At 36.2% G+C, this 15,670-nt stretch overlaps 2 protein-coding genes and 1 non-coding gene across 4 annotated transcripts; 1 reads left to right on the top strand and 2 right to left on the bottom strand.

Moving 5' to 3' along the window:
• Positions 1 to 134: 134 nt before the first annotated feature.
• On the top strand, positions 135 to 206 carry TRNAE-UUC. The gene has a single exon. It is a non-coding gene; the product is annotated as a tRNA-Glu (tRNA).
• Positions 207 to 1,529: 1,323 nt separating this feature from the next.
• Positions 1,530 to 8,569, bottom strand: LOC113778104 (ATP-dependent DNA helicase DDM1). 2 transcript variants are annotated; one of them, XM_027323381.1, is made up of 16 exons: positions 8,450 to 8,569; positions 8,170 to 8,256; positions 7,091 to 7,351; positions 6,914 to 7,000; positions 5,854 to 6,200; positions 5,530 to 5,719; positions 5,228 to 5,403; positions 4,290 to 4,359; positions 4,015 to 4,204; positions 3,802 to 3,897; positions 3,623 to 3,717; positions 3,398 to 3,517; positions 2,809 to 2,928; positions 2,575 to 2,673; positions 2,384 to 2,494; positions 1,530 to 2,147 (listed from the first exon to the last, which is right to left on the bottom strand). In XM_027323381.1, exons 2-16 carry the CDS (start codon positions 8,236 to 8,238, stop codon positions 1,908 to 1,910), a joined length of 2,271 nt encoding a protein of 756 aa, XP_027179182.1. In that variant the 5' UTR covers positions 8,239 to 8,256; positions 8,450 to 8,569; the 3' UTR covers positions 1,530 to 1,907. The 2 variants fall into 2 exon arrangements, with proteins under 2 accessions (XP_027179182.1, XP_027179181.1); XM_027323380.1 differs by having other exon boundaries at positions 8,455 to 8,569.
• A 2,052-nt stretch (positions 8,570 to 10,621) lies between these two features.
• On the bottom strand, positions 10,622 to 14,617 carry LOC113777728 (sulfite exporter TauE/SafE family protein 3-like). Its single transcript, XM_027322910.1, has 12 exons — positions 14,253 to 14,617; positions 13,729 to 13,888; positions 13,256 to 13,456; positions 12,877 to 12,941; positions 12,747 to 12,786; positions 12,478 to 12,539; positions 12,247 to 12,333; positions 11,957 to 12,007; positions 11,632 to 11,853; positions 11,414 to 11,507; positions 11,150 to 11,290; positions 10,622 to 10,999 (listed from the first exon to the last, which is right to left on the bottom strand). Exons 1-12 carry the CDS (start codon positions 14,484 to 14,486, stop codon positions 10,917 to 10,919), a joined length of 1,440 nt encoding a protein of 479 aa, XP_027178711.1. The 5' UTR covers positions 14,487 to 14,617; the 3' UTR covers positions 10,622 to 10,916.
• Between the last annotated feature and the right edge of the window lie 1,053 nt (positions 14,618 to 15,670).

The following is a 15,670-nucleotide window of genomic DNA, read 5'->3' as shown; positions in this document are numbered from 1 at the left end:
TCCGACCAGTTCGAACGACTTTTCACCCTAATCCTGCATGGCTCCAGACTTGATAGGCCCAACCGTGCATGTGACTGATGATGAATCATCACTTAAACAAAAGACAAGGGATCATGCGACCTATGCACGCAGCGTCCGTTGTCGTCCAGCGGTTAGGATATCTGGCTTTCACCCAGGAGACCCGGGTTCGATTCCCGGCAACGGAAATTCGTTTTTTTTTTTTGGTTTAGAGTGTCATCTAAGTCGACAATTTGATATTAGTCGTGGCAAGTGGCAACCGTGGAAGCAAACCGTCTTCGCCGGCCTTAGTTTCACTTTCAGCTTCCGCTACTTGAATTTTTTGTTCACATGGTTCTTGGCAATCTAGAGTCTGGACTCCATATATTTTTTTTTAATCATCATTTAATCAGACTAGGATATTTTGATGGGGAACATTTACAAAATAATTGCGAAACCAAAGCAAGGTTTGTAAAATCGGGATCCTACGTAGAATCGATTTTAGTTTCACAGAATCGGATCGTAGGATCGTAAGATCCCACCAAAAGTTTCTAAATTTACTAAATTAATAAATTTCAGATTCATATACCATTTTGTACATTCTAAAAGATATTAAATAAATAAGTTACTCATAAATATATAGTATTTTTTACTTACTGTCTGGTAAGTAATAAATATATAGCATTTTTCTTTTCACAATTATAGCCATTGCAAAGTAATACTATGAGAAAAGCCGGGCTAAATGTTGATTTGAGTTGAAAATTTAGAAGAAATTAGATTTTTCAAACTTGTTAACAAAAAGTTCAAAAGCATACGTCCACGGCAGCCCATCTTTCTGGTCTAAATAGGAAAATTTGGACAATTAATGCACCTTTCTAGCTTAAGAACAAAAATAAAGGCCAGGAAATCATAAGTTCGAGTGACACCCAATATTTTTTGACTGAAGGAATGGACTTCTTGAACACAAAGCTACCTTACAACCTTGTCTAAGAAGAAGAAAAAGTTATCTGTCGAAATAAAGTTCTCAAGATATCAGAAACTCAATCTTGCATGAAATGCTTAGCTATTGCAATCAATAGTAAGCAAACAATAATCTATGTGAGCTGAAGCACTCTTGTAACAATGAAGGTTGGTTGGTTGGAGCTGCAGCGGTGGAGAAGAAGTGAAAACTGAAAATGAAGGTTGAAATGAAGAACGAAGAAACGAGTCAACGACAGATGACTGAGTTTTTTTGACTTTTTGAGGCAAAAATTGTTAAAAAATTGCAATTAAAAGCTGCAATTCTTTGATAAATTACAAACCTACCACAAATATTTTCATTTACTTGCAAAATGAAACCTCGTATTTCACAAATTTGCAAAAAATTATAAGATCGTACGATCCTACACAATCCTATATAGATTAATACAACTTACGACTTTGAATATAATCCGGATCGATTTTGGTTATCCGAATCGTAGGAGATCGTGCGATTCGGATTGCGATTTTGACAACACTGAACCAAAGTCGATACTAAGAGTGCCAGTAACCAATGAACGGAAGAGAAAAAAGTCTTACGGAAGACAATCGCCAGAAACACCAATATCAAATGGCGCATTTAATACAGTTTTTACAGCAGACAATTGACCATGCAATTCCAATTGCTGTTCCCTGCAACTTGCTTCACGAATCACGACACATTTACAGTAATCTGTAGGAGTCTAACCACCATTTAAGAGAATGTTCTCTGGGGATATTTGCAAAAAATGAGAGAAAACTAGATGCTTAGCATTCTCTAGCTCAATGAGAGCAAAATATATTCATCCCCGAAAACGAAAAGCTAAAATATGTAAAACCCCAAAAAGAGAGACCTCTCCTCCCAGCACTCAAAAGAACAGCCCAACTAACACAAGCACCAAAATAAGCCTTCATCAGCTGTTAAGGGTGGAAAGCACTCCGCCTGGTGCAGTCGGGATCACCACCTCCCAGCCAGGCCCTTTAAGGGGAAGCACAGTTGAATCTGAGCCAGTCTTTCCATCTTGCTCTGAAGAAACAGCAACAAGATCACTCCTATCTAAAACCCTTTCTAGATCATCTTCACTAATATCCGTCTGGATCCATTTCTCCTCGGCAGTTCCTTCATCTCGGAGAAGCGCCAGCAGATCCTCTTCCTGAATATGGGAGTTTATCTTAACTATGAAAGGAAAATAAATCTGATGTTCTGAAAGTGTTTTAACTAGATAAATGCCTATTTAAGTATCGCTGAGGACAAACTTGATCTCACATTTTTCAGAGTGGAGAAAACAAGTTCTTCCAGTTTAGGGCATAACTTAGTTAAACCTTCAAGGAAACAACCATATGCAAAAAAAATTTATTAAAGGAAAAAACATGTAGGAAGAAGTACAACCTCAACTGCCTCCATTGAATTGGGCTTGGTTCTTTCTTGCTTAAACTGCCCTTTACCAATTACCACGTGTTCGAGCTTTAATTTACTGAATGCTCTTTTCAGCATAAGACCCTGATAACAGTTCACAGTGTTTTTAATCAGAAGAAAGCAGCGTAAAGCCAAAACCAAATATTGAGTGAGAAGAGAGATACCTCCACCGATTGGGCAGTCGCTAGCCTGTAAACATGAACAGGCTTTGTTTGACCAATTCTGTGACATCGATCCATTGCCTGTAAATCCATTTGAGGATTCTGTTACACAAGCAAAATTAGTCAGATACATTGAACCACAAAAGTGTTCAAGTAGAAAAAGTTTTAAAAAATCCATGTCCGCATTCTAATGAGATGACAATGAAGGGAACCATAAGGATAAGATTAGGAAGATACCCAATCACTGTCATATAAAATGCAGGTATCAGCAGCAGTAAGATTGATGCCCAGCCCACCAGCTCGGGTGGAAAGAAGAAAGATTCTGTATTTACTGTTCACATCATTGAACTCCTGTATCTGTTTGTTCAAGTAGATTATTATCAGTCAAAACAATTCCATATCCCTTTAACTAACACCATTTAAGTGCAATGCAGACTATAGAAGAACTCACTCAATTCCGTTTTAGTAAATCACTGTTTCTAGATCAAACTAACAAGTTTTGCTGACGTGTTCTACTATCTACTTAGATCTCACAAATATAAAGTTCAAATTGAAACCAGGATTTCTGCAATTGAATGGAGGGGTTGGCAAAAATTCACATAACTGAAACTCGTGTCCAGAAAAGACCACAAAAAAGAGTAGCATCATGCCCAATGAAATGGTGCTATGTGAACTCCAAGAAACAGCAAGAAGCAAATTAAAAACAAATACAATATTTTTATCTAAGCTTATGAGAAATTGCTGCAAAAATTTTCGAGAAATCCAAACTGAATTATATATAAAGAATGCACCAAGATACAGTGCAACTTTAAGAGATGTTCATTACCTGCCTTCTCCTTTCTTCCAATTTCACTCCGCCATCAATTCTGCAAACTTCAAAACCTTTTTCAGCAAAATAATAATCAATTATGTCCAAAATCTTGGTCCATTGAGAAAAGATCAGAACCTGCATTGCAGTTACAATATGAAAAAGAAAACTTCAAGATCAACAAATTAAAGGACAAAGTAGAGCATAAAAGCAACACATTGAACTAATTAACTACACAAATACTTTGTGCTGACGAGCAAATAGCTTTCCCACTAATCTGTCCAACAAACGAAACTTTCCACACTGCTCAACTATCTGGTCTACCGGTGGGAAGAAATCTGTCAAAAGAGTATGAAAACACAATTAAAATCAACAAGAAGCTCATTGTGAGAAAATCCCATCCATAGTTGTAAAGGACATACAAGAACCATCAAAGGCAGACTCCAATAGGTCAGGGTGGTTGCAATTCTTCCGAAGCTGAATCATCAAATTATTAAGTCTCCCTTTCATGCCACGTCCTGCATTTTTAACAGAAATTGCAAAAAATGCTTAGACACTTCATCTTATTGATATCCAGATTCCAGAAATCCAGAACACACATCCTATTTCTTCCATAAGTAAAACTCCGTAACTACCAGAGGCTGCCTTCTCCCGTAGATAATCTTCTAGTGTCTTATTCAATAGATGATCTGTGAAATTCTTTTGATGATCAGTCATGGTAGCATATAAGATTATTTCTTTTTTCCGAGGGAGCATTTGTTCCACATCTGATTTCAACCTCCGCAGCAGAAAGGGACGTAAGATCGAATGGAGTTTTGCCACCACCTGTAGGTTTTGTAAAAACCAGTTACAAACACTAAAATTCATAAAATCTTCCTAGGAGGAGCTCCGTTAGAAAGCAAGTATTTACCTGAGTTCTTCTCTTCTCTTCCAATTCTTCCCTTAAAGCCTCATTGCTGCCCTTTCCAGAAAGATCAAACCTGAGATGTAGGCGACAACATAAGACTTCAGTTGAGGAGAGACCAAAAAAATCATGATTACTTGCAATAAATGATTGTAATCTATGCAGGTAAGTACTCAAAACATATGCCCTTCTCCCCAAACTCAACTTCCAAAAGAAACAAAGAAAATGTTTTAAGTGCAAAGCTTTGATACTCAAACAGTACAAACATTATGGCCCATCTGACAGTCTGTTCTTTGTTACTAAAAGAAGGTTATATTTTGTTTAAAACTAGAAATTGCATAAGTATGGTGAATAATTTGTTAAAATTCGTAATAGAAATTATCATTTCTTAATCACATTTGGCAATCCAAAATGCAAATAAACATAAATATCTATAATCAAGACTAAAAATACAGAATTCTCAGCCACAAAGGCAACTGCACAATCACTAAAACATTACAATATACCAGGAAAGTTAAACCCTGTGATTGACAGTGAATCCATTGAGAACATCACAATGAGATCAAGGTTTTAAATACATAAAACAAAAGACCATAAAGAATCAAACATAAAGGCACCTAATTACTTGGCCACACTAAATTGCTGTAGAATTAACAGAATCAAAAATCACAGCCGCAATGACAACTTCAAGCACAAAAATATTACATTGTACTGGGAAAGTTAATGCAGTGATTCCATAGACAAAAATACCATGAGATTAAAATTTTTAAATACAGGGAACAGACGACACACTTCATCATGTAATGAAGCAAACATAAAAGCACCTTCCTTGCCCAAGAGGAGAGCTGTAATAAACACAAGAGCTATAAAGGCTTGAGTGCTTGTATAGAAATTATTTCAGTGACAAGGATTCTAGGATATGATTTAGAACAAAAGTTCACTACCATGATTCAAATTCTTGATCCGAATTGAATATGTCCGGCAGAATAAAATTCAACAACGACCAGAGTTCTGTCAAGTTGTTCTGCAGAGGTGTCCCAGTTAATAAAAGCCTGTTTTCAACACGCAACAGCTTAAGTTCTTTAACTAATTTGCATTGTGAGTTCTTCAACCTGTGCCCCTACAAGAGTAAAGAAATGAATCAACTTAAAACCAAAATGAAGAATTACCTCAAATGATGAAAATGCAGTAGAGAAAGTATGACAGGGAAGAAGGTAATATCTGAAAACCATAGAAGTCTGTATACCTCATCAACCACCATATATTTCCAGTGATAGTGTCTCAAGTGCTTTCGTGCATCCCTCATTGCAACTTCATAGGAGGTAACTACAATCGGGAATTTAGGACCTATTGTGTTTGGCATGTATTTTCTCCTTATTTCATCCCTTTCTTTCCAATAACCATGGTATATGATTGCATTTAGTGAGGGTGCAAACCTACAGAATATTTTGGGGTGAAACAACGAATCAGCATCAAGCAGGTATCCAATTGAACAAAGGAAAAAAGTGCAGTTTAACTACAGAATCAAAGAGTGATTACAGAATTGAAAATAGAGAACAAATAAATTTACCGGTTTATCTCATTCAGCCAGTTTGAGAGAGTGGAAAGAGGAGCAATAATTAAATATGGTCCATCCAAACCATTTCCTTTCAAGTGCGCAAGAAATGCAATAGTTTGTATAGTCTTTCCAAGACCCATTTGATCTGCAAGTATTCCATTCAGCCCATTTTGCCACAATGAAATCAACCACTTAACACCTTTAAGCTGATAAGGCTTCAGCTTTCCACCGGTCAACAACGGCACCAGTTCAGCCTGCTCTTTCTCATTTCTCTCTTTCTCTGTAAGGTTTGAATCCTCTAAAGAGACACCTTCTTTAGATCTTGTGAGCATGGCTGCAACAGCTCTTTTCGCCTTACTCTGCAGTAACTCGATCAGGAAACTCGGATTACACCAAAGAGCAAGTATAGACCCCCTAGATTACAGTATGATCTACACAGTTTGTTTCTCACTAAAGTTGACCTAGTTAATATTCAACAGATTCTAGACTTGAGGAAATTCAGAAAGAAAACCAAGAAAGCACCATGTGATAGTCATTGATCTGATATATAGTATTCTACAGGTCAACCTAATTTCCTAGGGTACCTCCCAACTAAAGCTCACTTTTCCTTGCCTTAAATAGCATACTGCAGTTGTTTTGAATAGTACTTGCATAGTAGGTGAAAGATCAAGCTGCAAGAATTATTTTGAGACATGTAGAGATGAGCACAACTCCATTTAATCGTGAAGAATTTGAAAAAAAAAAAACTGTGGTTCAAAACAGGATAATAGATTATGTGAACTTCATTTGGCTAGCATGCAATTGCGAGTGTCAGATGAGCATTGATCTGATGAAATGATTAATTATTTAAAATTGTTTGCAGCAGCTACTAGGAACATGATAATACCACTTACAAAATATTAACACATTGTGTTCAGGTTGTAAAAGATGTTAAAATTTCCCCAATTTGCAGCCACGAATAACATAAATGCCTATACTTTGATATAACAAATGACATCATGAAGACCTCCAGTATAGGGGAAAGCATGAATATCAAATGTAAAATGAAAAATGGAAGGAAAAAAGGAAATACATTGTTGTAATTTGAGGCTGCCTTTCTCTTTGAACCACGACCTTTCTTCTTTTCTTTGGTAGTCTGTTCATCACCCTCCAATCCTTTCTGATTACACAATACAAACACCACTGACTCAGCAGAAACTACAACTAAACACACTGATATCATAGAATCTACAGATTTTTCAGGTCCTACCTTTGATATGTCATCCATGTTTTCCAGCAAAAACTCTGTATAAAGTTGAGTCTGAGTCAGAAGCTCATCCAGTTTGGTAAACTGGATGTCATTCAATACAGGAACCTCATCAGGTTCATTTGAATTTGCTTTTGCCCGCTGTTCTAGAAGCTTCTCTTCCTCTGCAGCCATAGTTTCTGTTATGAGAGAAGAATCTCCATACTTAGCATCAAGCAATAGTTCTCCCTCCATCTTGACACAATTTTTCTCCTTGCAAGCATCCTTCAAGGGAGACAAACAAATAAACATTACATGAAATAACCTGGATTGAACAGGAAACAAGAATCTGATTTTTTCAACGAGAAATAAATCATGTGAAACATGAAATTAAATGTAACTGCATCTCAAGTATTGCATTAGAGTACAACAAATGTTTTTCTGCTAGCCAAGCTCTTTACGGAAACAACATCTAGACCAGCCAATTCAATAAGCCACCATAATGAAATGTGCAAGAACAAAAGTCACTCTTATCATGTATTTCTCCAGCTAAAGCAAAAACGATGCCAAACCCCTCTTGACTGACTGCAATTGAAGATTCCCCAAAAGAGGGGGGAAACAAAAAAAAAAAAAAAACAGAAAATAAAGCTCCTGAACTCACTTTCTGCTATTATAAGCTTGAAATCACCCAATCCCCTCCTTTCCAAGCATAGAAATGACACACTCTCAGTCAAAGCCCTTTTCCTTCACACTTCTAAAATTACCAGTGGAGCTCACAATCAAACCTTAACATGATCAATGTAGCCCCTGCAGGCTTTCCTTTCACCACAAGCATATTAGACATGAACCCTGACCATTTACTTCTCAACGGAGACAGATTTAAAAAAAAAAAAAAAAAAACTTCAAAAACAGGAAAAAACCATGGAGACTCAAGTAAACGCAATGAAAGGCTCTAAACCAAGTTTAATCGAAAAGAGGATGGGTAAAACCTTTCTTCACAGATGAATAAAATGACATGAGCGGAAAGAGAAATACAAAAGAAAAAAGAAAAATCATCACCGTTAAAAAAAAAAAAAGAACTACCAGAAGAAATGGTTGTATACCTCATCTTCAAGAACAGAGGTAGGAGAATCAGCCTGAGGCTCGTCTTTCACTCCGTTCTCAGCCACCATCTCTGCTTCAATCAACCCCTGGTACACTCAAATTCAAAACAAAAATTAAAACATCAATCTACTAAAACCCTAGCTCTCTTTTCCCCCCATTTTCCAAAACTCCAAAAAAAAAAAGGAAAAATTCATTTTACAGCTCCAAACGAAAATCAGACGTCCGATAAACGCATTAACGCATGATACAGAAAAAAAAAAAGAATTATTAGTGGAAAACCTTACTCGAGTCTCGGAAAAATAAGGAGAAACAACCGGAACCGGAAGAAGAGCTTCAGGACTAGACCAGAGGGAATGGGTGGCGTCTCAGTATATGAAAAGTTTTCAGCTTTATAGAGAATAAGACTGATGGATGGAGTGGATTTTATAGAGAAGAAGTCTTTTTTCACGTAACAGTGCAATTTTTTTAAAAAATATAATACGTATATTACAATTTGTGGAATGCGACTTTTTAAGTGAATGCCCGTTCCTGAGCGAGCGGCATTGGGCGGGAAAATGGAGTGGTTTGAGTTCGCCCTCGGGTTTCCAACGTTATATCGAGCAAGCCATCATAAATTTTTTTTCTTAATATATAGTAAATGTTTGATCCCCCCCCCCCCTTTTTTTCCCCTGTACTCATAGTAGCAGAATTTTTTTCCTATGAAAAAATGAGGTTTAACTTCAAAAAATTTCAGTTTGGATTGACGTATTTTTCAAATACAATGTTATAGTAATACATAAACAAAAACAATTCAAAAAACATGTTTCATCTATATAATATATTAAATATTTCAAAAAACATTTATAGTAAAATTTTTTAATATATACTACTACAGTAAAATATTTCAAAAATACTTTCAATAATAGCTAATCCTAACGGAGAGTAAATGTTAAGCATATTCATCTCGATCTTAAAAAATAAATTTAAAAAATTGGCACTCATGTGCTAATTCTGAAAGCTTGTATTGAGTTCTTATTTAAATTTGTGTTTTGGACACTCATCTATCATCATACAAAAATCAATATAGGAATATATTTCTCAATAATATGTAACTTACTACTACAAATGTGGATGAAAATCTTCTGAATTGTTGTCTAAGGGTTAGTAATTTTGATTGTCATATAAGAACGTATGCACTTTCAATACTGCTTCATCTTCCTCTTATTTCTGAATACTAGCTTGGCATTTTTTTTCCAAAAAAATTTTACATTTTTCATAAATATATATTTTCAGTCACTTTTTTATTTTACATGCATCAAATTAATACAATACTTTTTTTTTATATAAAACACCATAAAATAACAATACAAATGGAGTGCAATCTTTTTGGAATTTTTATAAAACGACAGTGAGGTCACGTGTGTGAGATAAGAAGGTAATCGCAATCTATGTGAAGAGAATTTTTTTGCGAAAATTTATGATCTGGAGATTCAAACCTCAAGACTATTACAGTAGTTCATAGCAAATGCTTTAAAAGGTGATCCATTCGACTTTACGCATGAAGTTCATGGGAGTGTTTATCTGGAATTGTGTAGAATAATTAGTGGCTAAAGTAGTATTCATGCCTTGAGAAAAAGATGAATAACGCGTGTTTTTTTTTCATACGCCAAACCCTGCCCTGCATTTCATATTGCGCTTCAAAACTCTCATGAAGCCCACGCGTAAATCTTGAAAAATTAAAAGCACGTCTTAGTTATGGCGTTGCTATTTGTCGGGAATACAACTGCCGACTCTTTTGCTGGTCACGGTTCAAAGTGTAGGTTCCTACTTCCCAGCTTCAAAACCCAGCACGCAAAAGAGCGTTCTATTTTGATAGTTTTAAATTTTTTTTTATACAATATAAAAAAAAGTAGTTAACTTTATTGAAAGAATAAATTTAGTTCGCTATTTTTCTAAAATATCCTTACATTAAATAGAGTACAACTTTATGGAGTATTAATTATTCATGAAAACTTGAATTGATGATCAAGATCAATCCTCATTTTACATTATTTCACATTTTCAATTAAAAAAGTTTAGCCGCCTAATATTTCATTTCTTAATCAAAAAGTTTCATCAGCCTAGTACTCCATTTCATTTTCAATTTCCGCCAATAAGCTTGAAAGAATAACAAAGTTAACTTTTCATATATCAATATATTTTGAAAAATCTAAATGTATTAAATAAGGTAATTTATTGTAATAACAACCTACATTGAATAAGAGCATTTTGAAAAATTTTAAAAATAACTATATTTTTCAATTGGAAAGTGGACCATATTTTGGAAACGAAAAAAAAAAAAAACAGGACTATCAAAGTAGAACGGACGGAGGGAGTACTATTTCAAGAAACAAAAATCGACTTAACCTCTTCCCCCCAAGGACGCTAATGTCTTGGAAGTGGAAGCGTTATTTGGGCTCAGTAACAACTTGATTCCAATATCCAATCACCCAAATTCACACAAACGATGTTTGCTTTAGGACAACTTTCAACACAAATCATTTACTACCACAAAACAACCAAGATAAAAGTGGTTGCAAAAATATGTTACTGCAATCTTAAGAAAACGTGGATGGATTAATTATGAAACATAACATGTCCGTAGGTGACTTTTCTCCCAGGAAGGCAGTAGTAGTGGGCTTTATTTATGAAACAGAATGGCCCAGATTGTAGTATCCTTCCCGGAGAAAACCCTTGACTCGTGGAGTATAATCAACAGAATAGTACATTAGGACTGGTGACACAAATTATCAAACCCCATATACTCGTGATTTTGCAGCTTCTCAATCATGCTTGCTATGCCAACCCCACCTGCAACAATATCAGGAACCATTTTGCTTCATTAGTTGCAACACCATGAAACCAAATATTAAACGACAAGAGAATGATACTCCTACTTCCTAGACAGTTTTTGTTTTGTAGAATTTGTGAATGTAAAAGAAGTGTGAAAATGATTTGTACCTAAGCTGATTGCGCTGACAAAAATAGTCAGTGCCAGTATGAATATGATTAAAGATGCCCTGCCAAGTATTGCAATTATCCTCCTTACTACGTGCTGACCAACGAGGGCAGCAACTGTGGCAACTAAGACAAAATATGTAGCTGCAACAAAATACCAATGGAGTCAGAGAATACATGAAAAGGAGTTTCTTTCTTTTTTTTTTTTGGGTTTTGAATCTAGGAGTTTCTTTCATCAACAACATATCCGGAGATCGATTTCTTTACCATAAGGAACTGGGAATCGGTTCAGTAAGTAGTACTGTACTACTGACATGGAAGATGAGAACGTCATTGCAAAAGTCGATGTTGCACTTGCCACCTGACAAGAGATGTAAACATCTCAAAACGAGATTGAAATGGAGTATTGACTACTGAGATTGAAATGGAAAGGAGAATTCTTTACAAAGATGTACCTGCAGTACAGAACAAAAAATAAAATGTACCTGAGGAGGAACTCCCAATTCTAGAAAAAGGGGTCCCAAGACGAAGCCACCGCCTAGCCCAAGCAATCCTCCAACAACGCCAGCCAATATGCCCAAGCAACAGTAGAGAAAAATCAAGTTTGGTTTCCAAACTGTGATTTCCTTCCCCTTGGATGCGATTGTCCTCGTCCCTTTGTATAAACAAGTTGCTTCATATAAGGAAACTGAAGCTGCAATTGGTACCTTGACAAATGTAAAAATTATTTTGCAGGATTATTTTGAGAATTGGCTCACAGCACTTGATCAACTTTTTACTGTTGAAAATCTCATTAGATAAAAATTTTACCTGCAGGAAGTTCAGTGTCCAATATTTGGCAGAGCATGTCTGTGTGTATGTCTGCAAGGAGACTCGTACAGTATGAGATTTGTGTTATTGCAAAATGGATCATAAAAAATACCGAGTATTATTGCTAGCATCAAATGGTTAATCCATCATACTGCCAATGCACAAGGTTTCCAGAAGATCCGAGGAGGAAATATACTCTTTTGAAGCAGGATGAGATCTATGATCTTGGAAAGTTTCTTAAGAAACTATTTTTGCTGTTTTCAAATGTTATGGTATTGTCAAAAGAGTACCTTCATAATCTGAATAGCCAGGAAAGCTATCCACACAAACAATAACAGACATAACTCTTTCCAGTAGATGTTGTACAGCAGGGGAACCTGAATGTAAATAATTAGTTACTAGTGAACTTTGAAACAGGTTGAAGGGTAACTATTGCAAAGAGTTTTAGAGGTCTATTACAGGACACACACAAAGGGAAGAAAAAACAAAAAACAAACGACAGTTGTGGACCTATAACTTACTTTCTCATCTGCATGAGCAGATGGACCACCTGGTAGAGGCTTATATTCGTTTCCAGGACCCTCTGCATTGTAATGAGTGAAATTATAAAATAGTATACAGCATCAGTTGTATTCATTTTTATCAAGTCAACCAAATGCATATGGATTAGTATTTGATGAACTTATGTTAATTCTTTTGCTCATTTGCTTGAATAGCTTTGCAGTACAGTTGCTAGGTGGATTTATACAAACTTTATTAATTAAAAGACGGTTATTACTAACGCACTCACCATTTAATTTAGAATTTGATTGCGCCACTTCAGCTGCTTCCTGAAATTAAAGCAGATTTTCAAGCTTCAGTGAATGCAGTGACTAACACCCAGGTCCAATTCGAGCCAAACAGCAGTGGAGTACCCTTACCAATTTCATCTTAGTTTCCTTGTTCCATGTCTCTAGTCCTTTAAAAAATGCTTTAGAAGATGTTCCTATCACAGTTAAATTTATCGTGTTAGATTACTAGCTGCCTTATTGATACTCAGCAAATTCTCAGACACATATAAAGGATCCATGCCCTATTGCATATGGTCCTAACAATAAAAGAATTTGATAGTGATGGAGCACCATTTCTGTCTAAATTCTGATCAATCAATGTAAAAACAATACGTCCATTGGAGTTTTAGGAAGACGATGGAGGTAAAAGTTTCTCAAGCATGAAACCTCCTCATACGTTGAGTCAAATTCATTTGCATGTAGTGGACAGAATCAAAAGGATTGGCATAAAGCAAAGGTGATATATTACCTATGAACAGGAGAATGAGCAGCACTGTAACCATCCAATCGGCAAAGATGACGTTGAAAGCCACCCCAATGCTGATGCCAAGCATGAGCATAGGTTGAAAGAGCAGAGCCAGATCATAGTCTATCAGAGGCAAGTCTAGTGTTGGGTGCCTCAGCCTCAGATTGTAATATACTGTTGAACCAGCTGCACCCATTATCATACCTATGATGGAAACAAACAGAGGATGGACTCATACAAGGAGAATTGAGACTGATGCTGCTTATAAATATTTGCTGAGAATTGGACTAAATGCCAGGAAAAGAATGGCAGAACTATATGGCTCTTGATTATTTTAACACGTTCTACATTTGATTGCATGGTCCGGGGATGTTATTTGAGTGTTTGTATCTAGTCTTTTACTCCCGTTCGTTTTCTTTTAAGTGCACCTTTCATGAAAATTACGAAATTAACCAAATTAAAGATCAGAAACTGACATTTAGAAATGGCAGTTGATGACTTGGGATCAAACCCAATGATCAAAGAGAGCATTGGAACGAAAATTCCACCGCCTCCAACGCCTCCAACACTTCCCAGTGCTGCTCCAAGGAACCCAACCACAGTTCCCACCACCAGTTTCCAGCCAAATTCCATCTCCTGTTCAAATGAAAAAAATAAAAATAAAAATGGAACGAATCAAAAAACACTTCCACAAAAGTTAAAGAGGATAAAATTTACTCCATGAAGCAAATAAGAGTTGCAAACTACAGAGGACAAAAGTTGATACTCCTCTAGGACATTCCCGTTGACAGCTGAATTGGACCAGTTGATGTTACATGCATGATCAGACGTAATTTGCATGAACATAAAGTGATACGCCTAATATAGAAATAGGAATTCACAAGAGAAAAAAAACAAAAACAAAAAGACTATCCTTTAGCAAAGCAAAGTGTAGTTAAGTACAGAAAAATGGTTGCGAAAATAAGGAACATGGGCTTAGCTAGACAATTTTTGAACTTACGGGCCAAACATGTTGATAAGAAGATTTTCCACTTTGCCAGAGGAAATGCACCAATCGAACTATGAATCCTTGCCTCATTTCCTTCTCCACAATGTGTCCTGGCTCGACGGTTTTCAGGAGCCTTTCAGCACTGCCGATGTCACTGGCTGTAAACAAAATCCAGCAGAAAAACCATGCTGCTGTCAATGCAATCGCCTTGGCTCTTTGGTTAATCCCAAAAACTCCCTCAGCCATGATGCTATTCTTAGCTTTACTTTCCTGTGTTAGGGTTCTTGTGTACGCTAGCTCTACTCTGCATGCAGATGAAAAGAGGAGTAAAATCTTGAGGATGAAGAGGATATGAAGACGATAGAAAATGGCAAGTCCTGTTTCGTCGTCTACAATATTTATAAATCTCCCATATGAATTATCAAGCTCCGGGCACATATTTTTTTGTTTTCTTTTTGTCTTTTTGGCGTACTTCTTAACCTAAGGGTACTTATTGGTCTATTCAGATCACTGCAGAGTGCAGAATGAAAAGTTGCTTGCCAAGCATCTTTTAGAATGTGGTTAAAAGCAAATATTACTGCTGTACGAGTTACGGTGTGCACTAACGGGAAGAGCCTTTGATCATGTGAGATAGCATGGACAGTTGAAAGCATGGTGCTTCAAACGACTAAAGCAGACCAAGTTCCTTCTCAGAAATTCTAACCGTTAAACTTGGAATTGGAAATTCTACTTTGGAGCCTACATTCTTTTTGGCTATTACACAAGCATAGAAACACTCCACAAAACATGCTTTCCAGTACAGTAAAAATCTAAACAATCATCATCTCCTCATCTCACCCTGCACTGCAGGCCCTTGTAGAAAGGATGATTCATGTTCATTCTGGTGCCACTTTAAGCAAATAATAGTTAAGATCAATATCATCTGATCAAAGTCTGACATTCGGCATACTTTCAAGATTATGATTATTGTATAATATTACGATCGAACTACTAATTTCTTCAAAATATTAGTATTGTTTTGAGACAACATATTACTCTACTCGTTAGTAATTTACACGATAAAGAACAGAAATCCGAATGCATATTAACCACATGTTACACATGTTTTAACCTTTCTTTTTGAGCATACATTCCTGAGATTTTTGCTCTCTTACCAAACGACAAATAAAAAGGGGGTTAAACTAGGAGATGTACGGAGCATATTTTTTGGGGTACTGTGGCTGCGTCTCCTTGCAATTTATTGTCGACACTACATTGATAATCAAATAGAAAACAAAATCAATTAAGATGGTAGAGTAGTTACTTTCTGCAAACGATCCGCCCTATAACGTCAAGAAGAAACTTCCTCGAAATTCTTCAAGAGTGTTGCGAAGCATCAGGTACATATACATATTATATTCTCAAATATGAGTATGCTGGGACTGATGAGG

Source organism: Coffea eugenioides, chromosome 7, assembly GCF_003713205.1.
Source record: "Coffea eugenioides isolate CCC68of chromosome 7, Ceug_1.0, whole genome shotgun sequence".
Taxonomy (NCBI): Eukaryota; Viridiplantae; Streptophyta; class Magnoliopsida; order Gentianales; family Rubiaceae; genus Coffea; species Coffea eugenioides.
Note: the sequence above shows the minus strand (reverse complement) of the source record. Positions and strands in the feature narration are given on the sequence as shown.

Excerpts from the sequence above, each read along its gene's own strand:
- LOC113777728 (XM_027322910.1), bottom strand. The coding sequence starts at position 14,486 with ATGGCTGAGGGAGTTTTTGGGATTAACCAAAGAGCCAAGGCGATTGCA. Across the intron at positions 12,008-12,246 it reads TGGCTATTCAGATTATGAAG|ACATACACACAGACATGCTC; the intron begins GTACTCTTTTGA and ends GTCTCCTTGCAG. Across the intron at positions 11,508-11,631 it reads AATTGGGAGTTCCTCCTCAG|GTGGCAAGTGCAACATCGAC; the intron begins GTACATTTTATT and ends ATCTCTTGTCAG.
- LOC113778104 (XM_027323381.1), bottom strand. The coding sequence starts at position 8,238 with ATGGTGGCTGAGAACGGAGTGAAAGACGAGCCTCAGGCTGATTCTCCT. Across the intron at positions 3,518-3,622 it reads TATTTGCTCGTCAGCACAAA|GTTCTGATCTTTTCTCAATG; the intron begins GTATTTGTGTAG and ends ACTGCAATGCAG. Across the intron at positions 2,148-2,383 it reads ATTCAATGGAGGCAGTTGAG|GAAGAGGATCTGCTGGCGCT; the intron begins GTTGTACTTCTT and ends TCCCATATTCAG.